This window comes from Emiliania huxleyi (assembly GCF_000372725.1).
Source record: "Emiliania huxleyi CCMP1516 chromosome Unknown EMIHUscaffold_21, whole genome shotgun sequence".
In the NCBI taxonomy this organism is placed as follows: Eukaryota; Haptophyta; order Isochrysidales; family Noelaerhabdaceae; genus Emiliania; species Emiliania huxleyi.
Genome location: NW_005200507.1, coordinates 727,938 through 755,564, shown reverse-complemented (window position 1 = coordinate 755,564; position 27,627 = coordinate 727,938). Strand labels below are relative to the sequence as shown.

Here is a 27,627-nt window from a genome sequence, read left to right as displayed (position 1 = left end):
CTGGGCGCGCTCTGGGTGGACGACTAGCGATGAAGGGCAGACACTCGACTGCGCCGACGGGCGCAAGTCTGCTCTATACGGCTCTAATAATTGGGACTGAATCTCATTAGCTTCGACGCCTCGTGGTGTGGTCGCAGTTTCGAGTTTTTTTCGACATACCAAAAACACCCGTTTGTGGAGAGATTTTGAAACGGTTGTGCGGGGGAGAGGGTCCAGCGCGCAGCGGGGTCACATCGTCGCGGGAATCGCACGGAAGGACTCCCACGAGCCAAAGGCGCCCTGCTTCAGGCAGGGCAGGGGCCAGCCACCGTCGCGGTCGAGGATGCCGTCGAGCAAGCGCCGCGCGGGGAAGTGGATGTTGCCTAGGTCCGCGCAGAGGCCGACGGTGCCGTCGTCGAACTCGAAGAGCGTGAACTCGAGCGCGGCGAGCGCGTTGGCGGCGGGGCGCTGGACGAGGACGCGGCCAATGCGCTCGACGCCGAGGAGCGTGCCGTGGGAGGACTGGAGGCGGAACACGCGGGGGGCGACCTCGCGCGGCCTCCACACCTCCCAGGTGCCCGGCGTGGCGGGCGGCTGGATGTGCGACTGGAAGACGAGCTCGGGCTGCTCGCCGTGCGCCGCGAGCATGGTGCCTGGAGAAGAGGGGGAGGGAGAGGGGGGGGGGGGGTTGACTCTCGCTCCGGCTCGTGGCGGCGTGGCCTCCCGGCGTTGCGCGAGGGCAGCGCACCGTGCGCCACCGAGACGAGCAGCACCGCCGACGGCAGCCGCGCCAGCCGCACCGGCCGCGCAGGGAAAGGGGCAAGCGGCGGCGGCGTAAAGACGACGCCGTCGGGCGGAGCGAGGGCCGAGGCGGAGAGCATGGCGTGCGGAGGGAGCTCAAAGACACGCGAGGCTGTGCCGCCCTCCTTCCCCGCCCCGCCCGCCGCAGTGGCCGGCTCTGGCGGTGCGTCTGGGGCTGGTGGTGGCTCTGGGTCTGGCGGAGGGTCTGGCGCTGCTGCCTCTGCCGGTGCCGGTGCCTGTGGGTCTGCTGCTGCTGGCGCTGCCGTCTCTGCCGGCTCCGCTCTACTCTCGGCCTCCACTGCAGCTGCCCCCGGGCCCGCCCCAGCCTCTCCTGCCGCCTCCCTCTCCGAACCAGCCTCGCCCTCCCGCTCCTCCTCCCCCCTCCCGCCGTCCGCCTCCACCCGGAGCCACTCCTGCCACTCCTCCCAGCTCCAGACCGGCGACGTGAGCTCGGGCGCCTCCGCCCCCTCCTCCTCTTCCCCCGCGCCTTCGGCCGGCGCCTGGTCAAACGCGATCCGCAGCCGGACCGGCGCTCCGCCGCCGTTGTGCGCGACGACGCTCCACCGGCCGCCCGCCGTCGCAGTGACGAGCACCGTCACCTTCTCGGCCTCGCAGTCGCGGCTGCTCGCCACCCGCCAGCAGCCTGCTGCCTCCGTCGCCGCGGCGACGGCGGCGGACGCGTGCGCGACACCGTACCACTCTGGCGACCTCTCGTGCGGCCCTCCTCCGGACGGGACCTCGACCAGCCCGCGGCAGTTGGTCGGCCCGCCACGCAGCACCGGCCCACACGTCTCGTCGAGCGCGAGGTTCCACTGCAGCCCGCAGACCGCGCCGAGCAGCGCCGGCCCGACCAGCACGTTCCTCACCGCCCACGCCACGCTGCCCGCCGCCGTCCCCTTCTCCTCTGCCTCGCGCGGGCGGTGCGTGTGCGCCGTCTGCTCCGTCACGTACACCGGCAGCGAGGCGACGGCCCCGTGCAGAGCGTCGGCAGGCCGGCCTTGGTACGCGTGCCTGCGGCGGAGGAGCGAGCGAATCACAGGCTGGTGGCGGGCCGCGACAAGGAGAAGATGAGGTGTGACACGCGCCACGCCGTGCCGTCGATGTCGCCCGGCGAGGCTGCCGCGAGGAGCGCCTCTGCGCGCTTGGCGAGCGAGTAGTTGTGGTCGTGGCCTGTTCACAGCAGCGCGGCTGGCGAGAGGCGCTGCTCGCGGCTCCACGCGCGGCAGCTGCAGGTCTGTGGCCGAGGACGCGCGTGGCGAGCCCGTTGGCGCGCAGCAGCCGCGAGAGGAGGGCGGCGAGGCGAGCCTGCTCACAGCTGCTTGGTGTGAAGAGGCGCCCTCGGCAGCATGCAGTCGGCGGCGAGGCGCGCCTGCTGCCCCTCGTCGAGGGTCATGCACGGGTACCTCATGGTCCACCAAGGATGAGTGAGGAGTGGAGGTCTGCTCCAGCGTCGAGAGCGCGAGGACGGGTACTTGGCCCAGCCGTGAAAGGGCTCGTTCTGCAGCGTGACCGCGTGGAGAGGCAAGCCGTGCGACTGCCAAAAGAGGACGGCCTGCAGCAGGTAGCGGCAGTACTGCGGCAGCATCGCCGGCCGGAGCGAGCCGCCCACCAGCGATCCTACGGGGCAGGCTCCGAGAGGGTCCCCACAGGGCTCCTCAATGGGCGGAGGCAGCCAACGGACGCTCGAGCCGGACGACTTCATCCAGCCCGGCGCGGACCAGGGAGAGCCGATCAGCGTGAGGTGCGGGCAGCGCCGCTTGGCCGCCTGCAGGCACGGCACGAGGAGCGCCTCGTCGCGAGACGCGTCGAAGGGCGCTGCTTCGCTGTCGCGGTACGAGTAGGCGCCCGGTGGCTCGAGGGCAAAGTCGGACGCCCCGATCGGCACGCGGACGACACTCACGCCTGCGCCACCCGCCGCGGGAGGGAGGAAGAGGTCGTCCAGGACCTGCTCCCGCCTCGGCGAGCCCATGATGACTGCGGCGCTCGCCTCCGTCATGCTGCCGCCGAACCCGAGCAGCCTCTGCCGCGCCTCGCCGGGCAGCACGGTGACGACGACCTCGCGTGGCTCCGGTGGCGCGACGGCGCGAGGCTGCGGCGCCTCGCTCGGCCCTGGCTCGTCCGGATCGTACGACGCCTCGGCTGTGTCAGGCGCCACGGCTGTGCCCGGCTCCTCCGCGAGCGCCCTTGGCCCACACGGCCAGAGGCGGCCTCGTCCCTTGAGGCCGGTGCACGCGATGAACTCGGCGCGGCTCTCCTTGCCTCGTGCTGCAGCAGCGCGCCGTCGCTGCTCCTTCCACAGCGTGGCATGCCGCGAGGCGGGCAAGAGCAGTCGATCGTCGACCCTGACGTTCTCCGGGTGCAGCTGGGCGATCCAGCCTTCGAAGGTGGCCTCCTCGCCGTTCCGCTCGAGGTACCGCTCCAAATGCTCGTACACCACGGCCTCGCCCTCAGCGGCGGCAGCCGCGGCGAGCATTCAGCGGCACCGCCTAGGTCCTTGTACGCCACGGCCTCGCCTCAGCGGCACCTCTCAAAGTCAACAAGCACGGCCGACTGTGGCGTTGGCGTCGGCGAAGCCGGATTTTCTTCTTCAAAAAAAGAAAAAAACCCGCTGGAGGCATGGAGGACGGCACGCACCACGGATTTTCTTCTTATGGGTTTTAGGTTTTTTGTGCTTTGTTGCTACCGTGCGAAGCGCGCGCCTCGCACGCCATGGACGTGGCCAAGATCCAGGCACGTCTCCACTGTTTCCCACCCCCGGCCGCTGACCGAGCGGCCTCTGCCTCGCCCGACACGCCTCCCCTTACCGCCGCCGCACCGCCGCGCCGCCGCGTCACCCGCAGCCCCCCGCGCCGCAGGAGCGGCGGCAAGTGTTGGAGGAGGAGCTGGCGCGCACGGAGCGGCAGATCTACGAGCTTGAAGAGGAGTACCTCCAGGAGACCGTCAAGGATGGAAATATCCTACGAGGGTGGGATGGATATCTCGGGGTCCAGGTGTGCCGCCGCTCCTCACCACTCGCGCAGAGGGCGAGCTGCCACCGCCGGCGTCGAATACATTACCCGCGCGGCCGGCTGCGGTGACCCCACCCCGCGTCGCCCTCTGCGCGCGTGCACAGGGCTCGTCGGGCGCCATCCGCCGCATCAACCGCTTCAGGGAAGCGGACCGGCTCTTCTCGCAGTCGTCGGCGACGTCGGCGCAGGTGATAGCGGGCAAGCCGGTTGGCGAGGGCGGGCCAACTGGCGGCGGCGGCGGCGGCGGCGGCGGCGGCGGCGGCGGCGGCGGCGGCCGAAAGGAGCGAAAAGATCGAAGGTGAGAGGGGGGTGGAGGGGGCAGTCGGCTTCGATAAAGCAGAGTGTCTTTGTGTTTGATGAGAACACCACCACCACCGGGGTGCACACCACCCCACCACACACACAACACAACGTGTGTGTGTGTGTGCGTAACGACGCTGCTAGAGATGCCTTTCGGGGCCCAGAGATAAAACTTCTGAAGCCGCCATGCGTGACCTAGTAGTGGAGGATTTTTAGCAATACCAAACAAATCTAACACTCACACGTCATTTGGGGCCTGGAGCCCCTGTTTTGTGTAGTTTATGGTGGTTTAGAGTTTGCGGGGGGGGGGACGGCTTTGGGCGGTCGAATTCAATTTGGGGGGCTTATACGGTTTTGGGGATCCTGCCGACGCGCTACAGTTGTAGTCCCACTGCACGCAAAATGGACACCGCAACGGGAGGGCACTCGCAGCAGGCGGGGCCGAATCCTGCAGCCTTAGTCGTGGCCCGATCCGGCGGCATGCCACGGGTAGGCGCGTTGAGGCTTGCCGCCACCTCTGCGCCAACGCGGCCTGTGCCGCAGCTTGCGTTTGCTGCCAGACAAGAGGAGGAGCAGAGCCGTTTGGCGATAGGGCCAGGCAATCGCATTCGCCCCGTGGGCGTTGCGGACCCGAGCAATACCCAGGTCGAGGTTGCTGCGCCTCTTGGCGCAGTGACGCAGCATCGCACGCTTGTTGCGGGCGATGGAGCATCGACGGCAGCTGGAATCCTGGCTCTTCCGGATGCGGGTCCGGCGGCATTTGCGGCGGTGTCTTTGCAGCTGCGAGCGCAGCGCGGTCAGATACCGTCGGCCGCCGAATGGCGCACAATGCCGCAGCTGCGGCTGGAGTGGTGGCTGTGTCGGCATTGCAGAGACGTTGTCAACCACAACTCGGCCACGTCCTGCAGCAGATGCGCGTCGAGCGTCAGGGAGATGACGCCATATGCAAGTCCAGCCGAGGTCGCAGCCCTCTCAGCCAACGCACAGCGCACCGCGTATGGTCGGAGACTCAAAAGTGTGCAGGGAAAAGAGCAGCCTGTCGCTCTGGCTGTTGCGCAGACGCCGGGCAGCGCCGGCTATGCCAGCGCTGTCCTTGCCCAGATTGCGAGCTTTCAGCCTGGGTCGAAGCGGCTGGAGGCGATGGTGGAGCCTCGTGTTGGCCTTTTTGACGGATGGCTCGCCCTCATCCGCTCGCACTTTGGGTTTGAAGCTGCTGTCCTCTTTTGGTACCGTTTTGCTGGAAAGAACAACAAGCACGTGAAACGGCGCAAGCGCGGCATTGCTTGCTGTGCTGGCTGTCTTCGTGCGACGCCCGAGGGTCGCGCTCGCTTCCGTGCCGCCGACACGTTTGTGCAGCGCGACGAGTTCGGCATCCGGCCTGAGACTCGCTGCGGCGTCTGCACTCTGCAGTACCTTTGGGAGGCGCACGACGGCTCCAGCGGCACGGAGGGTGCAGCGTCGGCGCAGTGCTTTCGCGCTTTGGCTCCTGGCTACCGAAAGTTCTCGTGGCAGAAGGGCGCCATTGGTGTGCCGATGTGTGTGCTAGTGTGCGCCAGTCCACGACCTTGTCGTTTCTTTTACGCAGTGCGCGCCAGTCCCGTGCCCAGTGTTGTGCGAGGGAGCTTTGTTGTAAAATTCTTCTAGCACGCGCCAGTTCGCACCTGTGTCGAGCCTGTGTGCTGTGAGAGAGAGTTCGATTGTTTAAATTCTTTTACGCGGAGTTGCGTTGTTCAATAAGCGCCGCCGCGGAAGCGACGGCGTGACTGTCGGCGGTGCGTGTCCCACGGTCTCGTCGCAGATAGCCGCGCAGCGGCTATGTAGGTTGTCCGACAACGCGAGGAGAGGAACCGACAAACTCAACCCACCGGGGGTGAGGGGGGAACCGTGACTCAATCGTCACCAAACTATCGGACCCTCGCGCTTCTAGGCGCCCGAGTCCTGTTCTCGTCTGCCCCACCCTCCACTTCCCTGCGCCGCAGACGTGTTGTAATGTGTCTGTGTGTGGTTACTTCCCCCAGGATTGGTCTTCTCTGCATGCGGGAACACCCTCGGGCGGCCGGGTGGGGCTGAGGCTGGAGCTAGCATGGCTCGATAGAGCCGAGACCCCGTGTTGAGGCGGCGCTCCTGTGGGCGGCTGTGGAATCGGCAGATTCGACCTCAGATCTCCAGTATTCTCATCCCAGTGGATGGACGTCCGGACGTCCCTTTGTGTTCCTCTCCCCGTCCGCCAGCGAGACGCTCAGTCGCTGGCGGCCGCAGTTTTCTGTGATCGTTCCCGTCCTACCAGAGAAGTGTGAGCGCCGGGCCTCTTATTTGGGCGCCGACGCTCGGGGTCGTCTGGCAACGGCACCGGGAGCTCGAGACGCAGCTCTCGGGGCCAGCCAACCCAGGAGTCGATTTTAGGACCAATCTTGCGACGGTGTATCATTCACTTTATGCCACCGTTGCATATCCGTATCATTCACTTTATGCCACCGTTGCATATCCCCTTGCATGCCCCTGCAAAATGATGTTTATGGAGGTTTAAAGTTTGGTAGCTATGGGCGTGTCCACGTTGGAGCCAGGTGTGGTGTGGACGCGAGAATAGCTGATAGCTCCGCCGTTCATGGAGGCAACCGATGCGAGTCCCCCGAGCTGGGGAGGGGGCGGTTCGTAGAAAAAGCAAACACGCCGCGCACGCACGACTCCGCAGGAGAAGCCCTCCCGTCCGTGCTTGTGCAGCGCAGCCTCCTCCTAAACCCACGCGAGGGACGCGCACCGGCTCGAGACAAGAGAAGAGACGGCGTTGTGTCGGCATGAGCGTGACGGGCTGGTGCCTCCGCTCGACTGTCGGGCCGCTCTGCATCCCACTCACAGCTGGAGTCACGACGATTGTTGGCCGAGGATTGGCGGGCCTCGATGACAAGCGGATCTCTCGGCAGCACGCCTCACTCTCCGCGTCCACATCGACGGCGGCATTCATGCTCGAGAGTCTGGGCTCAAACCCTGTCGTGCTGGTCCGCGCCGCTGGCGACGAGCCAATCGTACTCCGGCGAGGCGAGCCGGCGGCCGAAATGCGTCGCCTCGACCGCCTCTTCCTTCTGGCTGGCACCCACGAGTTTCGGCTAGACGGCCCAGAGGGCGAAGCAGCTGCCGGCAGAGACGACACGTCTGCGACGCACAGTGTAAAGCGGCCTCCGCCTGATGCGGAAGAGCAGCCGCTGCAGCAACGGCGCGCTGTCGCCGGCGGCCGCGATGGCGGCGATGGCGGCGAGGGCCATGAGGGTGGGGGCAGCCTTGCCTGTGGCAGCAGCGGTGCTGAAGGCGCCGACGGCGCCAACGGCGACGGCGACGACGCTGACGACTGGGGAGGGCGAGACTTGCCGCTGCTCGTGCAGCCTCCCAAGCCCGGCGGCTTCTCCGGCATGGAGGTCCTGCAGCGCCTCGCGATGTCGCCCGAGGCGCAGCCGGCCGAGAACATCTTTCTGCTGACGCGCGATTTTGTGGTTGGCTACGACCTCTACCCGAAGGCGCGGGTCCACCTCCTCATCCTGCCGCGCACGAGGCTCGACGGGCCCGCTGACCTCACCGCGTCGCACCTCCCTCTCCTCCGCTCGATGCAACGCCTCGCCCGCCACCTCGCCGCGTCGCTGCGCGCGCGCACGCCCGGGCTGCCCCCCTTCCTGTGCGGCTTCCACGCCGCGCCGTCGCTCCGCCAGCTCCACCTGCACCTCCTCTCGTCCGACCTCGACTCGGACGCCCTCAAGAACAAGAAGCACTTTAACTCGTTCGCCACCTCCTTCCTCTTCCACCCCGCGTCGGTCGCCGCGCAGATCGAGAGCTCGGGGAAGGTGCTGTCGCGCGGGCATGCGGCCGAGGAGGCGCGTGCACTGGCACCGCCGCCCGCGCCTCGCGGTGGCACCGGAAGAGTCCGCCCTCGTCCCGCACCCGTAGGCGGCGCTAAAGCAAGATATGCGCTGCCCAGTCACCGGCGCACCGCTCAAAAACATGCCGGCCGTCAAAGCGCACGTGGCGCGCCGCGAGTACGCCGAGGGGGTGAGGGCGCTCGCTGGCGACGCCGACATCATCGAGCGATGGCCGGGCCACAATCGAGCCAACGATGTGAGAGCGCGTTAAAAGCGACACAGGTCGCAGTCTTCGCGAAGAGCGCGCAGCCAGGGTCGCGGGGCGCGAAGTTGGAGGCCAAGGGATTTTACCACAGTGGGTCACACGCGTACGTCTCTCTCACGCGTGTAAAGTATTTTGTACATGTACATGCATGTCTGTCACAGCCTCACACAGTGAGTGTCACTTTAGCCACGTTATATTCAGCACACGCACGTCGGTGGACTCTGGACACCCGACCTCTGTGACCCGCTGAAAGTGAAACACCGCACACCGACTACAGGATGGTGAACAGGTCAGGAGTCAGGACGACAGGACGCACAGCCACAGGCCACAGCACACGTGTGGAAACTGCCCGACTGCGGCTGCGCCGAAAATCACGGTAAGCGGTAGGTCTCTACAGCCTCTAGGGGTTCAGCGTACAGGACACTGACACTGTCTGGCTAGGGCGCGGCGGACGTTGTCACCGTTTGTTGAGCCTAGCTGCTACACGCACACCGATTCCCGGTTCATCCTTCTGCTGCTGCGCGTGTGCCGCCATGCCCTGGCAAGAATAATGCCAATTATCGTGGTAGCGGCACCGCCAAATGCAAGAAAGGCTGCTGCGGCGGCGGCAGAGGAGTGCGTCACGGGTAGTCGCGCAGAGTCCTTTGAAGCGGCAAGCGGCTCCTCACGCAAAGACTCGCCAAGCACACTGAATGGCAGCCCCACCACCGGAAGGAAATTGGAGCTGGTCTCGGCGAGAGTGTCTACCACCGCCCCGGTATGAGACGCCGTGGTCATGGCCGCGTTCATTGTCGCCACGGCAGCGCGGGCATTCGTCTGCAGCGCCTTCGTACCATGCTGTGCAGCGCTCGACCAGGCACCCGAGACGACATCAAGCACGGGCGGTGGGGGTTCGGGGGGAGGCACAGGTGCGGGGGATGGCGGCGGCGGCGGCGAAGGAGGTGCTGGTGGCGACGAAGGCTGTCCGGCAAACCTGTTGGCAGTTGCGCTGAACGCGCCGCCAAATAGGCTGAGCATGCCGGATGCCGTCGTCGTCGCTGACGTGGTGGCTTGGTCCAAGGCCGTCTCGGCTTTGCTCATGGCCGCCTCGGTCATGTCTGCCGGCAGCTCTGACTGCTCTTGCAACTTTCCGAACGCGGTCTTTGACCCCAAAGAACTCGCCGCTGCGATCGCTGCGAGGTTCTCGGAGCCTCCCACCGCCGTGGCTGTTATACCCATCGCAGCGTCCGAGGCCGCGCCGGCTGCGCCGGAGACCATATCATACGCCGTCCCGGTGATGGACAGGCTGCGAGCCAGGGTCGAGTTAACATCCGGGGCACTGCCATCACGACCGACGATTGCGCCGCCAACCTGCCCGATCAGGCCACCCGCGCCACCTGCGACGGCGCCTGTCGCCCCTAGGGCGCCTCCAGCCACCCCCCCAAGCCAGTTGCCCGCCTGGTGGATGAGGCCTGGAGGCGCTGGCGGCTCGGGCGGCGGCGATGGTGGAGGGGGCGGCGTTGGAGGCGCTGGTGGAGATGAAGGTGGCGGCGTGTACGGCGGTGGTAAAGGCGACGGGGGTGGCGGCGACGGCGGGGGCGACGGCGACGGCGGTCCTGGCGGCGAGGGTGGAGGTGGCGGGTCGGGCGGTGAGGTGCAACAGTGGTCCCAACATCCATTCCAAGCGATCGTCATGAAAGAGGAGATGCACGCCGTCTGGCACGACCGCGAGGCGAAGTCATAGCCAGGGCAGGGACGCGTCAGTGGATTCAGTGCCATCCCGTCGCCTGCCATGCCGGTGAAGCCGGCCATCAGGCTGGCGCCGGGCACATACTGCTTGCTCATAGAGCCGGCGGTTCCGATGGCGCTGTTGAGCGCGCCGGTGCCCAACCACAATCCAGAGGACTCAAGCCCGCTTGTGAAGCGCTCAACGCAGCAGATATCCCAACAGCCGAGCTGGATTACTTGGTCATTGAGCGCATCAGCCGTGCACTGGGCAAAGCAATTGCTGCACTGCGGGTATAGCGCGGCGCCCGCTCCTGGTCTGCTTGGGATTCCCTCCTCCTCCTCCTCGTTCGCGTCGTAGGGTTGAGCGTCGGACGAGTCGTCGCCACCCGCAAAGAGCACCATCAAAGATATGCTGCGGCGCGCCCGCCTGGGCGTACCTAGGGATTCCCTCCCTATCTAGATAGGATTACGTGCCGGAATAGCGTAAACTCAACTTTCGCAGGTCCCATCACCAGCCTGCCTCGGGAGAACCTGGGGTGGCCGCCGTGCACCTTTCCCTCCGCCCGTCACGCATTGGCACGAGAGGTACGTGTAGAAAGGCTGCTAAGTATAAAGAAAGGGGAATCAATCAGTCAGACTGCAGTAAGTAGCATTCATGTAAAGCTTGCAGAGATCAGGGGGAGCAAACGTGATTAATTTTGTATGTATCTCAGGGAAGAACAGTCTGTGGCGCAAACGCGAAACGCTTCACAAAAAGCAAGAAGCAAGGAAGTTGGCAAGGACCAAGGTCGCGCACAAGACGTTAAGATAGACGAACGAACGAATCGAGAACGGACAGGCAGACAGACAGTCGACAGACGCAGCGGAGTCATCATGCAGCAGACAGACAGACAGCAACGCTTGACCTCCTTAATTAATTAATGCAAGCAGGTACTTCCAGACATCGATGAATCTATCTCGAACGTGACAAGAGTGATCGCGACGCTCCAGAAATCGAGGGATCTCGAACGTGACGATGAATCTCGAACGTGACAAGAGTGATCGCGACGCTCCAGACACATCGATGAATCTCGAGCGTGACAAGAGTGATCGCGACGCTCCAGAAGGGTCCAGAGATCTGCCGATCAATCGAAGCAGCAATGCTAGCTTTCCAGATGCCCTTCCCGCGCCACGACCTCTTCGACCTGGTCGACGCATTCGCGCACGCCCCGCCACGCTGCCACTCCTCCGAGCTCCGCGAGACCGAGGACGCCTTCCACCTCGCGTTCGAGGCGCCGGGCGTCCTGCCGTCGGACGTCGACATCACGTTGGACGAGGGGGTGCTCCGCGTGAGGGGTGAGTCCAAGTTCGAGCGCAGCGGCCTCAACTACTGCGGCAAGATCCACCGTGCTGTTGCTTTGCCCGCTGAGCGCATCGACCCAGAGAAGGTGCAGGCCACGCTGGAGCACGGCTTGCTGCACGTGACGGTCCGCAAGCGGGCGAGGGCCGAGCCTATCAAGGTTCAGGTTGCGACAAGCCAGCCCGCCGCCGAGGAGAAGGCCGATGGCGCCACCGCCGCCGAGGACGACGCGATGGGCGACGACCAGTGAGGCGCCCCGTGTGCGCGGCGGCCGGGGCCGGCGCGCGCCCAAGGGGCCAAGAGGCCCAAGCGAAGCGCGCTCAAAACCGCCTCAATGCTCAAACCACAAACTTGAAGTGTGTGGCCCTGTGCTCTCTGACTCTGTGGTAGGGGGTCGGACTGTGTTTCGCCTTCCCATCAATCAATCAATCAAGGGGGTACTGTAGCAGTGAAATAGTCGTGGTGCGCGCTGTGTGACGGTACCAGAAAAAATGCAGCACTTAGCGCCCAGAGCTCCACGGGACCACGCTCAGCGCCCGCTCGTTGGCACCTTGCCCGCCCCGCCGCCGCCGCTGATCCAGTAGGGGCAGGGCTCGGCCTCATCGTGGAGGCCCGTGCTGAAGCGCAGCTCCCAGGTGCCTCGTGCCGCCTCGCCCACACAGGACCAGACCGACGAGCCGTCCTCCCGCAGGTTGGGGCACGCGCCCAGCAACTCCCACATCAGGCTGGCGCTGAATTTCATGCCCTCCGGTGACCGCACGAGCGGCGGCGAGGGCGACGAGGGCGACAGCGGAGGCGGCGACGGAGGGGTGGGGCAGACGTTTGGTGGCGCGGTGCCGAGCTTGGCGAGGGCGGCCTCGCGCCGGTTGCCGTCGCAGCCCGCTCCATCGTTGAAGGGCGGCGGGTCCACCAGCCAGTGGTCGTGGTTGGTCTGCACGAGCGCCCAGCGGGAAGCTCCCTTCTCGCCGCCGCCCTCCTCGTCGCCCGCGCCGCTGTAGTCAAAGAGCGTGCGCACGTCCGCGGCGGTGCGGCGGGCGCGGGTGATGACGGCGCCCTCTCCCCTGCGCGTGCCTCCGATCGTGATGTAGGAGAGGCCTCCCTGCGGCTCGGTGGCGAGGAAGCGCAGCGCGGCGCCAAAGGTAAGCCGGTGCTCGAGGGCGGCGCGCATCAGCAGCGGCAGCGGCAGCGCGCGGCGCGCGGCGGAGAAGAAGGGCGAGCCGCCCCACTCGCCGGCGAGGAAGCAGCGCCAGTTCCGCCGCAGCGTCCGGAGCGGCCCTCCGTCGAACGAGCTGTAGGTGCACGCCTCCTCGCCCACCGGCTGCTGGTGGACGCTCTTGTGCCGCGTGTTTAGCGAGAGCGAGAAGGCGCGCGGCCGCACCCCGTCCCACGCGCCAACGCACGGCAGCAGCACCGTCGCATCGTACGCCGTCGCCTCGCGCCCCTCCTCGCCGCGCCGCACGAAACGGACGGCGCAGACCGCCGCGCGCATATACACCTCGGGGTAGTCGAGGTTGCGGCCGTGCACGATCGTGCCGTCGGGCAGCGTCGCGACTGCGCTGGTGCATGCCGCCGCCGCCTCGAAGACGGCGTTGCAAACGATGACGTCGCCGAGGTCTAGCCCCGACGCGGCGCAGAGGCCGCGCATCTCGGCTGCGTACTCGGCGCCGAACAGCGTCTCCGCCACCGCCTCGGCGCCGCCGTGCTTCTCGAGCAGCTTGCGGCAGACCAGTTGGGCGGCCCGCCCGACCGGAGGCAGCGTCCACAGCGAGCACGGCCGGATGAGGCCGGCGTAGAGCCAGCCGACCGGCGTCTGCATCAGCCGCCGCTGCACAAAGCGCGAATAGAGCCGGACAATCACGCCGTGGAGGACCTTTGCAAAGCCGGGCTCGCCCGCGATGGCCCTCCACCGCTGCTCGGGCGGCAGGTCGAGGCTCACCGTGAGGCGGAGCGGGCGGAAGTGCGAGCAGCCCTCCTTGGACGGCCAGCTACAGTCCGTCTCGGCCGGAGGCGGCCGCGGGCAGAGCGCGTCGAGCGACTCGTCGCCCTCGCGGGCGAGGTCATCGCGGGGAAGGTAGAGCAACAGTGCGGCCGCGCCGAGCGCACCCGCGGCGGCGGTGACCGCGGCGGCGAGCCGGGCGGCGTCGGCGAGCGGTGGGATTGTCATCGGCGCGGCGCCAAGGGCCAAGCGAGGTACTCCCACGCCGCTCGGGGTTTTAGTCTGGCCGAGTCAACCCGAGATGGGGCTGGCGCGAGCCTCGGCGTGTCGGCGAGTGTTGCGTCAGCTCTTCCCCACAGCAGCCTGGAAGCCAAATTTTTTGTATGTACATACCTAAGGGGGTGAACTGCTGACAGGGTTTGCGATGAGGAGCGAAACAAGAAAAAAATCGTTGCGGATAAGGATTTAGCTCCCGTGATGAGCAGCAGAACTTGGCCCTCCCTCGCTGGTATGCTGCAGCTCTCGACGCGCCTTCGCGCCGTCCGCCCGGCGATCGTCCGCGCGCGCGCGCGCTCCACCGCCGCGTCGACAGGGCAGAAGAAGGTTGTCCTGGTCGACGGCTGCCGCATCCCGTTCCAGCCGTCGCGCGGCGAGTACTTTGACCTCATGAGCTACGACCTCACGCGGCTCGCGATGCACGGGCTGCTGACCAAGACGGCGGTGGACCCGAAGGCGATCGACTACGTGTTGTGGGGCAAGGTCATCCAGGAGCCCAAGACCTCCAACATCGCACGCGACGCCGCCTTCGCTGCAGGCATCCCTCGCGGTGTCCCGGCGCACACAGTCACGCAGGCGCGCCGGCACGTGGCACGCGGCGGCTCGCGCGCCGCGACTCGCCCTGACCCGTCCGTCCTCCCGTGCGGCAGGCGTGCATTTCGTCCAACCAGGCGATTTGCACGGGCGCGTCGCAGATCCTCTCTGGCCAGGCCGAGGTGGTGCTCGCCGGCGGCGTCGAGACCTTTTCCGACGCTCCGATCCGCTACTCGCGGCCGATCCGCAAGAAGCTGATCAAGATGTCGAAGGCGCAGCCCGCCGCCCGCCCGCCGCTCTCCCCGCGCCCGCCCGCCCACGGCCAAAGTCCTCGCCTGCAGGCCAAGTCGCCCGGCCAGATGGCGTCCATCTTCTTCAAGGGACTGAAGATGAAGGACCTCGCGCCGGAGCAGCCCGCCATCGCAAACTTCCTCACCGGGGAGGCGCGCGGCCCCTCACTCCGGCTCGTCGGCCCGCCCGCTCCCCATCGCACCCACGCCTCCCTCGCCCCTCCCAGGTGATGGGTCACAACGCAGACCGACTCTCGGACCGCTTCGGAGTCTCGAGGCGCGAGCAGGAGGAGTTCGCGCTGAGGTCGCACCTCAACGCGGCGAACGCGCACGCGGACGGCTTCTACGACGGCGAGGTGATCGCCGGGCCGGGCGGCAAGACGCTCGAGGACGGCCCTCGCGCCGACTCTTCTCTCGAGAAGATGGCGCGCGCCATCTTCTCGCGCCCCGCCCTCGAGCGCCATCGAGGCGCAGCCGGCGTGACCGAGTGGCCGGTCGGATCTCTAGGCGACGCTCAAGCCGGCGTTCGTCAAGCCGCACGGGACGGTGACCGCCGCCTCGGCGTCGCCCTTCACCGACGGCGCCTCCGCCACGCTCCTCATGTCGGACGGCAAGGCCTCCGAGCTGGGCCTCTCGCCAAAGGCGCGGCACCGCCCCGCCCCACCCCCCGCCCCGCCGCCTCCCCACCGCCGCCCCACCGCCTCCCCACCGCGCCGGCCTCCGCTACCGCAGGCAGAGCTGCTCGCGTACGCCTTCGTCGCCTGCGACCCCTTCGAGGAGCTCCTGCTCGGGCCGACGTACGGCGCCTCAAAGGTGCTGCGCATGGCGGGCCTCTCCCTCAAAGACATCGACGTCATCGAGTTCCACGAGGCCTTCGCCGGGCAGGCGAGCAGCACGCCTCCCGACCCCCTGCCGCGCCGCCCCTCCGCCCCTTCCCCCCGCCCCTCCGCCCCTCCACCCCCCCCCCCCCTCCTCCACTCGCCCGCAGGTGCTCTCCAACCTCGTCGCGATGGACTCGGACAAGTTCTTTGCAGAGAACCTGCCCGGCGTCGACAAGGTTGGCTCGGTCGACATGACCAAGCTCAACACAAAGGGCGGCTCCCTCTCCATCGGACACCCCTTTGGCGCCACCGGCGCGCGCCTCGTCACCACCGCCGCCAACCGCCTCGTCAAAGAGGGCGGCACGTATGCCCTCGTCGCGGCGTGCGCCGACGGCGGCCTCGGCCACGCCTGCATCCTGAAGCGATATGGCGCGTGAGCGCGGACCATGTCCAAGTACAGCAGCACTGTTGTGAGCACGATATTGAGAGTCGAGCCCAGGGCTGGGTGCCGGGAGTGCTCTTGTGCCGCGGGAGATGTGGGTAGATGTGGGCGGGTCCGGGAGAGGGCGTTGCGGGGAGCGAGAGATAGGAGGTCTTGTACAAAGGGTTCAGGGCGTGGCGAAGGAGAAGGAGTGGCCGCGGGATCTCGATCGTGTTAGTTCTGTCTTTCTTGTTTTTATTTTCTAATTCCAGGTATTACGTCTATAGGCAAGGGAGAGAAGGCCGGCGGCTGCCAGGCCGAAATCCGCAAAACGGCCATAAAACCCCCACTTGCCTGGTTGCCAACCTGCAACCACACGGTACCGCGCCCCCAGGGCCAGGCTAGCCCTCCATGCTCCAATCTTTTGTGAGTTGTGTAGTTGACGCAAACGCCGGTACGCCGCCGCAATACCAATAGCCACGCAATAGAGTACAGCTGTGAAGAGCCGCGCGCAAAGGCGGTGACCGGTGTGTCTTCCTGCACTGGGGCTGGGGCATGCCACCGCCCGCCAACCGCCCTTTCCTCAGTCTCTGGGGTGGCAGCCACCTCCAACGTGCTAGTGCACGCACTCGGGCAGCGCGTCGCCGGCGAGGGGCGGGGCGCCGCCGCACGGAGCGCAGGTGGGCGTGTGGCGCCGGTCGAGAGCGTTCCGCGCCTCGTTGCCCTCGGCGCGTCCAAAGGGGAGGCGGGCGATGAGCCGCTCGTTCAGGTCGTACATGGCGCGCGGCGCGTAGGAGACCGCCTCGTGACCAGCGTTTCGCACAACGATGTAGCAGAAGCGTGACCGTGGGCCTCCCCCATCACCTGCGCGAGGCTCCGCGCAGCGAGCGTAGCCCGCGGGATTCTCGTCGGTCTCGGCCACGCGCCACACGTCCTTGCGTGCGCTGTAAAAGGCGCGCTTGGCGGCGCCCCCGCCCGGCAGGCTGGCATTGGCGCGGTCGAGGATCGCCGCAACGCCCGCCTCGGTCATGGGAGCGCCTAGGGCGGCGAGGCCTCTTGGTGACTAGCGAAGGCTCCGGGCCCGGCCACTCCCTCTCGCCCGCGCGCCGAGGAGCGGATCCAGGTTGCCAGAGTAGACGAGGACGTCGATGGGAGGCGTCGAGTCCAGCAGCAGCTCGGCGTAAAGCCGCGCGGTCGAGGCACAAAAATCACCCGAGGCCACCATAGCCGCGTACACCTCGCCGCCCTCGGAGAAGCTCACGTTAGGGCCCGAAGCGGCCGGGCTGCCGGCCGCGTGCAGCGCGCTGGCGTGGTCGCGGAGCCACGGCCGGAAGCGGCCAAAGCTCGCCGGCTGCGCGCCGAGTAGAGCGTGCTCCGTGTTGGTGGACCCCGTAAACTGTGCGAAGAGGAAATCGCAGAACGGCGCGCAGGAGGAGCCGCCATCGTCGTTGAAGACGCGGTTCCACTCGCGGAACGAGGCCTCGCACGAGACGGCTGCAAGCGCAGTCGCGTTGGCCATGATGGCGGCCACCGCCGCCGCTTCGTCCTCCATCAGGAGGCCAAACGCGGCGAGGGCCGGCGCGACCTTTGCATTCTGCGCGGCATTGTCGATGATCGGGTCACCGACCGCAATGCCGCGCAGGTCCACGGCTTCGTGAGGGTGGTCGCGATTGTGCGACAGCACCGCTTTTGCCATGTACGGCACGTACCGGCCGCCGTAGGAGAGGCCGTGGATGTAGTAGGGCGCAGACCGGTACTCGGGAAAGATCTGGTAAATTTGGAGCAGCAGATGTAGCACCTGCTCTGTGGCCTCACGGCTCGTGGCGGTGTACTCGACGGGACTGTCGAGAAGCTCCTGGTACGAGAAGCCGGTTTCAACGGGGCTGTCCACAAAGAGGCAGGTGCTCGCCCTGCACCATGTGAAGCAGCGAGGCGCGATGGCGCCTGCAGCGTCCACATAGTGTGTCCCGATCTGGTTGAGGGCTCCGATGGTATCAGGCGAGCCCGGTCCGCCATTGAACCACTGGATAAATGGCGCGGTGCTGGGGTCGCACCCGTCGGTGCAGGGCTGGAGCCAGAAGAAGAGCTGGTTCACTCGACCGGACGTCGAGTTGACGGCGAGGAAGCCAGAATGGCCTAGAAAGGTGCCGTCCACCTCGATCCTCGAGCGCGCCCGCGCCTCGGCCACGCGCCCCTCACGGAGCAGCGCGCTCAGCAGCAGCGGAGTCGATTCATTCGACTGAGTCACAGCCGTAGCTGCTGCCACTCCATCCTCACTCGACCGAGGTTTTAGCACCACCGTGTACGCTGCCATTCCGGCGGCGCAAGCGGTCGCAAGTAGGGCGAGCAGGGTGGCGTGGCGGCTCGGAGCGCAGTTCGGGCGCTCAGGCCGCCGAAGCAACCCTGTGGTCGGCTCGCTGGGAGGCCACATTATTGTGCCTCAAGGGGGCACTAGGGGCCGGACGGGCACGTGGCTCACACAACTTCGTTATGTGGGGGGGAACCCCGCCTAGACGGCAAAAGTGCTCCCAATTGGGCTAGGATCATGCGTCCGGGAGGCCCCGCATGCGTGCCGCAACGACCCACAGTGCTGGTACCACTCTGTTCACGTTCACAGCTCTGAAGTGGGCCATAACTTTAACATACGATACATGAGGTAGGAAGCCGCCGGATATAACTGGGGCCCCGGACGTAAGGGGCGGGCCCGGGCGGGGCCGGTTCCGGCCCGGCAGGGGCACCGGCGGGCACCGGCCGGGTCAAAAGTGGCCGCTCCCGGGCCGCCGAGCGTGCTTTTGCCGGGCCGGTTTTCTCCTCTCGCCGGGCCCGCCTCGCGCAAAACGGGCCCGGCAAACCCTCCTGCCCGGGCCCGGCTGTGAGTGAGCGGGCCGGCCTATGTGCCGCAGACGGGCCCGGGCAGGACGGTTTGCCGGCCCGGTTTTCTCCTCGCCGGGCCCGCCTCGCTCCTCGACCTGCTGATTTGGGCGCTTCGGCCCGGGAGGGGCAAGCCGGGCCCGGCAAAGCGCGCGGGCCGGGCCTGGCCCGGCGCCCCACTTTGCAAATCGACCCGTTTCCCATCCATCCAATATCTCCCACTCGGCCGCGGAGGCCCCAACTGAGAGCGGGGCCCGGGGGAGGGGGTCCAATGTTGTGCCCACTTACTTACATTCGCGGCGGCTTCCAGGACTGTACTCCAGTACACCTCTCCGACGCGCTCGACTACAGTCTGATCGCCTTCCGCGGCGCTATTCGACCACAATGCTGGCAGCTTCCTCCGATGAGCCAGCCAAATTCTTGCTCGTCGACGAGCCGCGTCGGCGCCCGGCAGGCTGCTTCAAGCTCACGGCGCTCTCGCTCTGCCTGACAGCTCTGCTCTTGGCGGCGAGGCGGAGCGCAGCTGATTTGATCGGCCAGGTTTCGGGCACCGCAACGACCGTCGATTCCAAGGGCACCATCGATGTGCACCTAGGCAATGGTTGCTTCTGGGAGCGCCAGTGGGCGTATTACAAGGTCGAGACGGAGGAAAATGGGCCTTTCCAGCGCAAGGATGCGGATGTGACCGCGCTCGTGGGCTACGCCGGCGGCATGGTGGCGAACGCGAGCGGGCCGGTGTGCTACCACACCGGCGACGCGCGCGACTACGCGGCGCACGGATTTGCCGAGACGGTGAAGGTGACGCTCGACGCCGCGTCGGCAGAGAAGCAGCTCGCCGCGCTCGCCAAAGACTTCTTTGGCTCCTTCACGGGCGAAGCGGGGCAGCGCGTGCGGCCCGACCCCGGCGACCGAGGGGGCGCCTACCGCTCCGTGTTTGGGCTGCCGGGCGGCATGGCCTCGCCGCTTTACAAAGTGTTCGAGCGCGGGAATGCCTTTCGCATGTTGCTCAAGCCCGGAGCTGGAAAGAATGACGGCGCCGGCGACCCGGCCGAGAATACGGTGTACGTCTACGACACGAATGAGCGCCCCTTCTACGTGGCCGAGGAGTACCACCAGTTCCACTGCGACTTTTCGATGAGCTCCGGCATGCCTTACCCGGAGTCGTACTGGAACAACCTCTTCGAGCAGATGAAGACGAGCGGCCGGGTCAAACCGACGGGCTGCCCGGAGGGCGTCGTGCCGCATCCCGGCGCCCTCTGCTCTTCTCCTGCGAGGATTTTCCCGATGTTTGGCCGCCGATCGTCGCGGACGTAGTCGACGCCGCAGAAATCCGCGGTGCCTTGGCGCTCCAAATCTCCCGGTTCCAGGCCGGATCGGGTGTCGGTGAGCGCGCGTGGCCTGAGGCTCCTGATTTAGTTTGTACACGACGTTACTAGAGTGTGTGTACCACGTGTACGTGACATTACAATATTCCGAATATACGTGTATAAGAGTAGATCAAAAAGTGGGTAATTGAAATCTCTAGTCTTTTTTAGAGATTGAGAGCTTAAAGATTTGAAAGACACCTCCGCTCTCGGCACTCGGGTCTCTCTACAGTGCTACCCAGTTGTTGAGATTTGAGACCAGAGGTTTGAGATTTGAGACCTCAGTCACTCGGCCTCCGGTGGGAGACTTTGGGATTAGAGACCAGAGACTTGGAGAATGAGATTTCCCACACCAAAAGGAATCTGCGGTCGAGTTCGCTCGAGATTCAAGATTTGAGACTGAAGATTTGGACGGCCTTCCAACCTAGAGATTTGAGAGCTGAGATTTGGAGATTTGCGGTGTGAAAACTGAGACAAAAGCCTCGAAGCTTCTAGAAGGGTTGGGTGGATTTGATCAATTTGAGATTCGTGTTGAGATTTGAGTTGAGATTTGGGGCCCGGGGAGCCTGCGGCGCACTTGGAGCACTTGGAGTGCGGTCATTAACCTCACGTCCAGGACCGGGGAGCTAAGAAGCGCACCCAGTTGGCCGGACGCTCGGTATCGGGTTACGGGCTAGAGAGCCCTAGCCCCGGGGGTGCGCGGTCGCAGGGCCATAACACGTCTCCGAGGGATGGTTCCGTGTACCGGGTTACCCCTTAACTGCAGAACGCACCCTCTTCCTCGACCGTGGGGGGGACGGGGGGTGCGCGGTCGCAGGGCCATAACACGGGTCTCCGAGGGCGTACGGCAGCGCTCCGGGTTTCCCTCAGCGGCGGAATTTCCCCCTCGCGCTTCCTTGGGCCCCCCTAGCAGCAGACCGCACCCCCTCTACTCGGAGCTAGTGGACACGACACCAGCTAGTGATACGAGAATACGCACCGCCCCGACGCAGTACCGTACTACGCGACGGTAACACGAGAATACAAGAATACGCAGCTGCGAGACGCCTATAAAGAAACAGCGAGGTAAAGTTCGGCGGCTATGATACAAGTCCGCCGACTTAATGATTTTCGACCGACCGCAGGGAAACGCAGGGGCGCCCCCCCCCGACCGAGCTGCGAAACAACGGCGTCCACACCGGCCGCCGCTCGAGAAGCCCCAACATTTTCTTCGGCGCTGCGCGCCGTTGCAGTCGTAGCTGTAGTCGAGTGTAGGTACACGTATGTTGCAGCCCAGCTATCGTGCCGCAAAAAGGTCCATGTGGCTAGAAAAAATGCTGCCGGTCGCCTCGAAAGCGCCCGCCGGTGTGTGTCCAAAGATGTAGCGCTACAAGTTTGGGGACGCATCCGACACACGGGCAGGTTTTCGCGCTTCTATGCTGGCCAACGGTGATGACGCCGTCGCGTCACCGACGGCTCGTGCTTGCGTATGATAGCAACCCCTCGTCCGACGGCAGCGTCCTCGTGTCCGCCACTCCGCCCGCGCGGCATCATTACTGTCCGCCTACACCACTGCGGCCGCGGCCGCACCCGCGGTGGCAAGGGTTTACACGCGCCCCGGCGCAGGTGCAGCAGCAGCCAGAGCACGTCTTGGCGTATACGAATGAATATCTCCCGATGCGTTCCGGGCCGCGAGCGGCCGAGGGGGCGCATTGTACCCACTCGCACGCCGGCACGAGCGCGGCGCCGCAGTGGGGCAAACGGGGCATCTGGGGCTAGCTCATCTATGAATGAGCATCACCTCTGCCGCTTCTCGCCATCCCCGAGGAGCAGCGCGCCCGAAGCAGGTGAGTCACGGCCGCTGTCCAGCGAGCGCGGCGGCGGGCCTGAGGGAACCTCAAGGAGTAAATAGAAGTTCGAGATTCGAATCCTTTTGACAAATGGGGTGAGCTGGAAGTGACGGGAGAAAATCGCCCAAAATTTTCAGCTGGTGTCCGACCCCGACCGCCGGCCGAAACAGCCGCGTCCAGCCCGACCTGCGGCCGGCCGAAAATCATTAAGTCGGCGGACTTGTAAACCGAACCTTGTCGTAAAACGCGGGCGAAAGCAAAGCAGAGGGCGGGCGCTTTTGACGCAGCGATGCCCGCAGCCTGTCGAGCAGCTTCCGCGGCGCCATGCGCCGCGGGGTTGACCGACAGCCGGCCTCTCGAGCCACCCGTGCCACGCGCGGCGACGCGCACCCTGCGCGCCAGTCGGCGCACTGGCAGTACTGCACCAGTCAGCACGGCGTGGAGCAATGTACCCAGGGCATTGTGTTGGGCGCCAGCCAGCATGCCTCAGCACAGAGCAAGAGGGCATGCTGCGCACCCTGGCGCAGCACCAACTCGCCCCCAATCAGGCACTCTCACCACTGCACAGCCGCCCACGAGCGCCCGCAGCTGCACTGCTCAACGCTAAAGCTCAGGAGCCTCCCCTTGTTGTCGCAGCTGGTCGTCCACTCCTGGCGTACCGTCAGGGGCGGCGACCCCCCATCTACAGATGATATGCGCATCCTAGATGCCAAACGCCATCTAGGATGTGTTTTCCATCTAAGGACACCGGGTGTCTCCGCTATGATTGGGTTCTCCAAGAAGATTTAATCATCTTTAGATGGTGCCCCACGTCTTTTGATAGCCCGTGACATCTCAGATATATACTGCAGTCGTCTCCAGACGCACAAGTGTGCCGAGATGATACCCTCATCTTGGGTTAGTCCATGCATCCCAGGATGCAATGTGGCATCTGAGGATGCGCAATGCATCTCAGGAACATGAGCGTATTGTCGGATTTTTTCCAATTTTCAGTGTCGGAGTTTTTTTTGCCAAACCCGAACCCGAAATAAAAACCAGTCTTACATAACAACCGCAACCGTCCATAGTGTAGTAAAGTCAGCATTAGCACAAGGGCTAAGTGCCCCCCACGATCACTCACTGGCTCCCAGTTCCATCACCATCACGAGTAGTATTCCACAGACACGAACAGAGTAGATCTAGTTAGTCGCATCACACTTACATAGCATAGCAGCTGAGATTAGCATAGATTCATAGTCTCCACTCCACTTTGATCCAAGGGCTCACACGCCGCTGAAGTCTTTATAATTTAACTTGCATTTTAATCATGAAATGCCAAGCATCTTGGGATGCGAAGCATCTTCAGATGATTCGAGCATCCCAGGCTGCTCCGGCATCTTAAGTTGAAAATACCATCTAGAGATGCTCGAGCATAGGCAAGACAGTGTGCAGTCCAAGTAGGGCGCATCTTAGATGCATATTATCTCTCAAGATGCGCATATCATCTGTAGATGGGGGGGCCGCCGCCCCTGACGTACGGCTCAAAGCCGGTGTGCGAGTGGAGCATCTGCGTGTCGAGGCGTGGCTGCTGCCGACAAGACAATTTGTTACCTCACGCGCGGCACTTTCAAAGAGGACCAGCACGACACAGGCTTCACCGACACACGCTGGGTCGAGCTCGAGGAGCTGTACGAGAAGTGCGGCGGCAAGGCGCCGCTAAACCGAGCACTCAAGAAGTATCGGGATATGGAGCAGGGGGCTGCAGATGCGGCAATTGCCGAGTGTGAGGAGGGCATTGACGAATGAGCATGTGCAGAGCATCAGAGATTACATTGTTTGCCGCCGCGTGGACCGCACAGCCTTTCTGCGCAACGTGCAGAGGATCGCCGAGTGCATTGTGCACTTCTTCCTCATCGAGGAACTCGTGGCCGAGGACGATCAGCTCGTGATCGTGGACTGAGCCGCATCACAGCTCGAGTGCTCTAGGTTGGGGTTTCTCGTACCACCGTCGTGCTCTCGCGGTGCAAGGGCGGACCCACTTGCTCCACGCCCGCCCCTCGTAGACGCTTACCGGGAGCCATCGGAGATCATCTCGGGTCTCTGAGCGGGTACGATGTGGCGGCGTTCCGTCCGCCGGAGCCACGCGAGCGCAGCGAGCCGAAGCAAATTTTGAGCTGTGGCCTGTGGCCTGTGGGCTGTATCTGCTATCTGCTAGTGGCTGGGGCAGGCGCAAGTGTTGTTCGCGCTCCCTAGCTCTTTGGTATTGTTGTTCAGCCGGCCTAACGTTAGCTACTGTTGTTGGGGAGCCCCACTGTTGTTCTGTTGTTACTGTTAACACTAGCAACACTGTTCAGCTCTTAACGTTTGACAGCCCTAAGACTGAGATCTGCCCTGAAATCTTCAGGTCTCACTCCTCTCAACAACAAATATCTCCTCTCAATCTCTAAGAAAGACAGAGATTTCGATGACTGCAAAACGTTGACTAGAACGTAGCGGAACGTTGTACGTTGTCCCACCCCGTTGAGCATTGTACCCCACATATGTGCCCATGTGCGCGCGTTGTGTACTGTGTGTATACGTTGACCTCGCCGCCTTCGGAGCCACACACGGAGGGTGTAAAAAATCGTGTGTTTCCGCTTTGTGATAATTCCACCTTCGACGCGCGCAACGCAGTCCGCCCGCGCGCCTCAAATCGCGAACGCGCCGAACGCTGTGACCCTGACCCACGACGACCCGCCACAACTCACAAGCTGGTCACAAGCCCGGCAGCGGGCCTCCGCCAGGGACCCACGGGCGCGACGAGCCTGCAAAGTTGTCCTTCTTGTTGCGCAGCCGGCGCATGCACGTCACGTCGTCGTCGGCGGCGCCGCAGTAGGCGCGCACCTCAGGGACGGCGACACGCATGAACGGGTTGAAGCGCAGCTCGTCGCCCACTGTCGAGGGGACGGTCGGCTCGGAAGAGGCTCGCCGCGCCTCCGCCCACTGGATCTTCTGCTGCGCGGCGCTGTTCCCGGGCTCCACCTCCAGCGCGAACTGCAGGTTCTTGACCGTGTACTCGTGGCCCGCGTACACGAGCGCCTCGCGCGGCAGCGCAGAGAGCCTCCGCATCGTCTCGCACATGTCTTCCGGCCCTCCCTCGAAGAAGCGGCCGCAGCCGCCGACGAAGAGCGCGTCGCCCGTGAAGACAGCGGAAGACGATGAGGGCGCGCTCGCCAGGTAGGAGGTGTGACCGGCGGTGTGGGCGGGAGTGTGGATGGCGGTGATGGTGACGGCATCGCCGAGTTGAAGACACTCCTTGTCCGCGACCTCGCGCGTCGCCCCCTGGACGTTCTCACCGCGTCCGCCCACGACCTCGACGGAGGGACACAGCTTCTTCATCTGGTTGTTGCCGCCGGCGTGATCGTAGTGGTGGTGTGTCGTGAGGACGTGAGTGATGGTCGCGCCGAGCCGGGCTGCCGCCGCGACGGCCACCTCCGCATCAGCCGGATCGACTGCGGCCGCCGTATTTGTCGCAACGTCGACGATGAGGTACATGAAATTGTCGGTCAGCGCGTCCAGGATCTCGACCTGCATGGGCAGAGGAAGGCTGTCTCTTCCTATAGGCCGGCCGCTCGCACAGGGCTCGGTGTGAACAGAGGACGCCGAGCAGCTGCTAGCTCCGCCGGCAACTCGAGACCCTTGAGAGTTCACTCGGAGTTGGCTGCGGGATTAGGTGGAAAAGAAATAGGATAAAAAGAAATCCGCGTGCGCCGGCTCAAGAGCCCGCGCTGTGGAAGTGCGTGAGTGGACACAATATGCGCTTCCACGGCCACCGCGACATGCTGCACGACACGGATCGCAACGAGGCCTACGCTCGTGCCATCGCCGAAGCCGTGAGGAGGATTCGGAACTCCTCCGATTCGGAACCTTACGCGGTTGACATTGGCGCGGGCAGCGGCCTGCTCGGCCTGATCGCTGCACGGGCGGGCGCAGCAGTGACGGCGTTCGAGGTCGTGCCGGCGTTGGCACGGCTGGCAGAACGGGTGGCTGCCGACAACGCCCTGCCTCTCGAGGTGATCAACGCTCACTCGACGGAAGCGTCGGGTCGCCGCCGCGCGTCGCTGATGACCCACGAGCTGCTCGACTCTGGGCTGCTGGGCGAGGGGCTGCTGCCGGCCCTGCGCCACGCCTGGCACGAGCTGCTGGAGGACGGCGCGCTCTCGGTCCCGTCGTCAATCTCGCTCTTCGTCCAGCCGGTGCACAGCACCTTCCTCCGCGACGCGGCGCACCTGAGCGGCGCGGCCGCGTCGGTGCTCGGCGTGCCGGCCGCCGTGGGCGCGTGCGCAGGCGGGCCGCAGTTCTTTGAGCTGCGCGCGTCGGCGTTGATCCGCGAGGAGGAGCTGGTGCCGCTGAGCGGCCCGGTGCGAGCCGTCGACATCGACATGACCCGCCCCCCCGCCTCGGGAGTGCAGCACCCGCCGCCGCAGCCACTGCCTCAGGCCAAGGCAGGCGGCGGCGCAGGTCAAACTCCGTCGGACGACCGGCTGCGAGCCGACGCACTGCTGACCTGGTGGGAGTGCACTATGCTCGAGGGCGAGGGAGGCGGCGAGGGAGGCGGCGAGGGAGGCGGCGAGGGAGGCGGCGAGGGAGGCGGCGAGGGAGGCGGCGAGGGAGGCGGCGAGGGAGGCGGCGAGGGAGGCGGCGAGGGAGGCGGCGAGGGAGGCGGCGAGGGAGGCGGCGAGCTGCGCAAGCTGTCCACCAGCCCTTGGGAGGAGGCTTTTGAGCGGGAGCACTGGATGCAGGCGGCCTTCCTCCTCCCCGCACATGCTCCCGACCCAGCCTCCGCCTCGACGCAACTGCACGTCGCCTTCGACGACCATGAGATCTGGATGGCGCTGCGCAGCGGCTCGCCCGCGCTCGCCTCGCCGCCGCACCCGGGCGCGGACGCGCCGGCGCGCCCATTCTGCACGTGCGGCATGCACTGCCTGTGGGGTCACGAGAGGCTCCAGGAACTGAACCGGCTCGACTACGCCGCCGCGCGCGCGGCCGCCGCCGCCTTTGTGCGCCGCGTGCGTGCCAAGGCTGGCGTCGAGGGAGGGGCGCCTCGGCTGCTCGACGCGGGCGACGGGCCGCTGTGGAGCATCCTGGCGAGTGAGGGCCTGGCGGGCGAGCGCCTGGCGGGGGCGGGGGCGGGCGTCGGCAAGTGCGTGTGTGCCGAGGGCAGCGCTCCGATGCGGACCCTCTCGGCGCGCTTCGTCGCCTCGTCCGGCGCGTCGTGCCGCGTCGAGGTGAAGCTGCTGGCGGGCCTGGCCGAGGCGCCGCTGGGGCAAGAGGCCGGCGGCGGCGAGACCAGCGACAGCGGCGATGGCGAGAGCGACAGGGGTGAGGGCGGCGGCGAGGGCGGCGACGCCGGCCCCGACACGAGCCCGCCGCCCTCCGTCGCGCCTTTGGCCGTCGGCCCGCGGTTCGACGCAGTCGTGATCGCGCCGAGCTTTGCGACGCTGAAGCGGTGCTGGGGCGGGGAGCAGCTTGGGGAGTGCGTGCGGAGGCGGCGGTGGGCGGAGGCGCACGGCATGGTCGCGCTTGGTGCGCCGATGCTGCCTTGCCGCGCCGTGCTGCGGGCGTGCCTCGTCGAGTGCTCCGCGCTGTGGATGCGGCACGCGCCGGTGGGGGACGTGGCGGGGCTCGACGTGCGGCGTTTCAACAAGCTGTGCCGCCCGACGGGCGAGGGCCGGTCGCTGCCGCTCTGGCAGTACTCGCACGCCGCGCGGAGCCCGGCGGCGACGTGGTGCGAGACCGCCCTGCCCGCGGCGAACGACGCGGCGCTACTGCAGGGGCGCGTCCGGCTGACGGCTCGGGCGGGGACGGCGCACGCGCTCATCGCCTGGGTCGACTTTGACTTTGGCGACGCGCCCGGGGCGGGGGCAGCGCTGATACGCACCGGCCCCACCGCCGAGAGCGGTGACGTCCCGCGCTTCGGCCCCACGCCGTCTTGGCAGGGCGCAGTCTTCTTGCCGACGCCGCGCGCGCTCGGTGAGGAGGTGGTGGTGGCGAGCCTCTCGCTGGACTTGCTCCGCGGAGAG

General features: G+C 65.8%; 10 protein-coding genes across 10 annotated transcripts; 5 read left to right on the top strand and 5 right to left on the bottom strand.

Moving 5' to 3' along the window:
• Positions 1 to 228: 228 nt before the first annotated feature.
• On the bottom strand, positions 229 to 627 carry EMIHUDRAFT_204424 (hypothetical protein; the record flags this gene model as incomplete). Its single annotated transcript, XM_005780895.1, has 1 exon — positions 229 to 627. One exon carries the CDS (start codon positions 625 to 627, stop codon positions 229 to 231), a length of 399 nt encoding a protein of 132 aa, XP_005780952.1.
• Positions 628 to 876: 249 nt separating this feature from the next.
• Positions 877 to 3,253, bottom strand: EMIHUDRAFT_450016 (hypothetical protein; the record flags this gene model as incomplete). The annotated part of the gene is made up of 6 exons (XM_005780894.1): positions 877 to 937; positions 1,192 to 1,791; positions 1,869 to 1,950; positions 1,998 to 2,085; positions 2,291 to 2,397; positions 2,458 to 3,253. The coding sequence occupies 6 exons, from the start codon at positions 3,251 to 3,253 to the stop codon at positions 877 to 879; spliced, it is 1,734 nt and encodes a 577-aa protein (XP_005780951.1).
• Positions 3,254 to 4,568: 1,315 nt separating this feature from the next.
• Positions 4,569 to 5,732, top strand: EMIHUDRAFT_204422 (hypothetical protein; the record flags this gene model as incomplete). The annotated part of the gene is made up of 2 exons (XM_005780893.1): positions 4,569 to 5,613; positions 5,707 to 5,732. 2 exons carry the CDS (start codon positions 4,569 to 4,571, stop codon positions 5,730 to 5,732), a joined length of 1,071 nt encoding a protein of 356 aa, XP_005780950.1.
• A 1,943-nt stretch (positions 5,733 to 7,675) lies between these two features.
• Positions 7,676 to 8,319, top strand: EMIHUDRAFT_434812 (aprataxin). The gene is made up of 2 exons (XM_005780892.1): positions 7,676 to 7,948; positions 8,022 to 8,319. Exons 1-2 carry the CDS (start codon positions 7,685 to 7,687, stop codon positions 8,202 to 8,204), a joined length of 447 nt encoding a protein of 148 aa, XP_005780949.1. The 5' UTR covers positions 7,676 to 7,684; the 3' UTR covers positions 8,205 to 8,319.
• Positions 8,320 to 8,678: 359 nt separating this feature from the next.
• On the bottom strand, positions 8,679 to 10,307 carry EMIHUDRAFT_204420 (hypothetical protein; the record flags this gene model as incomplete). The annotated part of the gene is made up of 2 exons (XM_005780891.1): positions 8,679 to 9,649; positions 9,851 to 10,307. The coding sequence occupies 2 exons, from the start codon at positions 10,305 to 10,307 to the stop codon at positions 8,679 to 8,681; spliced, it is 1,428 nt and encodes a 475-aa protein (XP_005780948.1).
• Positions 10,308 to 11,021: 714 nt separating this feature from the next.
• EMIHUDRAFT_434808 (hypothetical protein) lies at positions 11,022 to 12,372 on the top strand. Its single transcript, XM_005780890.1, has one exon. It carries the CDS (start codon positions 11,045 to 11,047, stop codon positions 11,492 to 11,494), a length of 450 nt encoding a protein of 149 aa, XP_005780947.1. The 5' UTR covers positions 11,022 to 11,044; the 3' UTR covers positions 11,495 to 12,372.
• Positions 12,373 to 13,659: 1,287 nt separating this feature from the next.
• On the top strand, positions 13,660 to 15,804 carry EMIHUDRAFT_434807 (putative acetyl-CoA acetyltransferase). The gene is made up of 7 exons (XM_005780889.1): positions 13,660 to 14,032; positions 14,107 to 14,262; positions 14,332 to 14,433; positions 14,508 to 14,705; positions 14,788 to 14,922; positions 15,013 to 15,165; positions 15,269 to 15,804. The coding sequence occupies exons 1-7, from the start codon at positions 13,691 to 13,693 to the stop codon at positions 15,536 to 15,538; spliced, it is 1,356 nt and encodes a 451-aa protein (XP_005780946.1). The 5' UTR covers positions 13,660 to 13,690; the 3' UTR covers positions 15,539 to 15,804.
• A 1,285-nt stretch (positions 15,805 to 17,089) lies between these two features.
• On the bottom strand, positions 17,090 to 17,836 carry EMIHUDRAFT_64059 (hypothetical protein; the record flags this gene model as incomplete). The annotated part of the gene is made up of 1 exon (XM_005780888.1): positions 17,090 to 17,836. A coding segment is annotated over one exon (747 nt), but the record flags the coding sequence as incomplete, so codon positions are not given.
• Positions 17,837 to 18,777: 941 nt separating this feature from the next.
• On the top strand, positions 18,778 to 19,707 carry EMIHUDRAFT_99983 (hypothetical protein; the record flags this gene model as incomplete). Its single annotated transcript, XM_005780887.1, has 1 exon — positions 18,778 to 19,707. One exon carries the CDS (start codon positions 18,778 to 18,780, stop codon positions 19,705 to 19,707), a length of 930 nt encoding a protein of 309 aa, XP_005780944.1.
• A 4,612-nt stretch (positions 19,708 to 24,319) lies between these two features.
• Positions 24,320 to 25,138, bottom strand: EMIHUDRAFT_99982 (hydroxyacylglutathione hydrolase; the record flags this gene model as incomplete). Its single annotated transcript, XM_005780886.1, has 1 exon — positions 24,320 to 25,138. One exon carries the CDS (start codon positions 25,136 to 25,138, stop codon positions 24,320 to 24,322), a length of 819 nt encoding a protein of 272 aa, XP_005780943.1.
• Between the last annotated feature and the right edge of the window lie 2,489 nt (positions 25,139 to 27,627).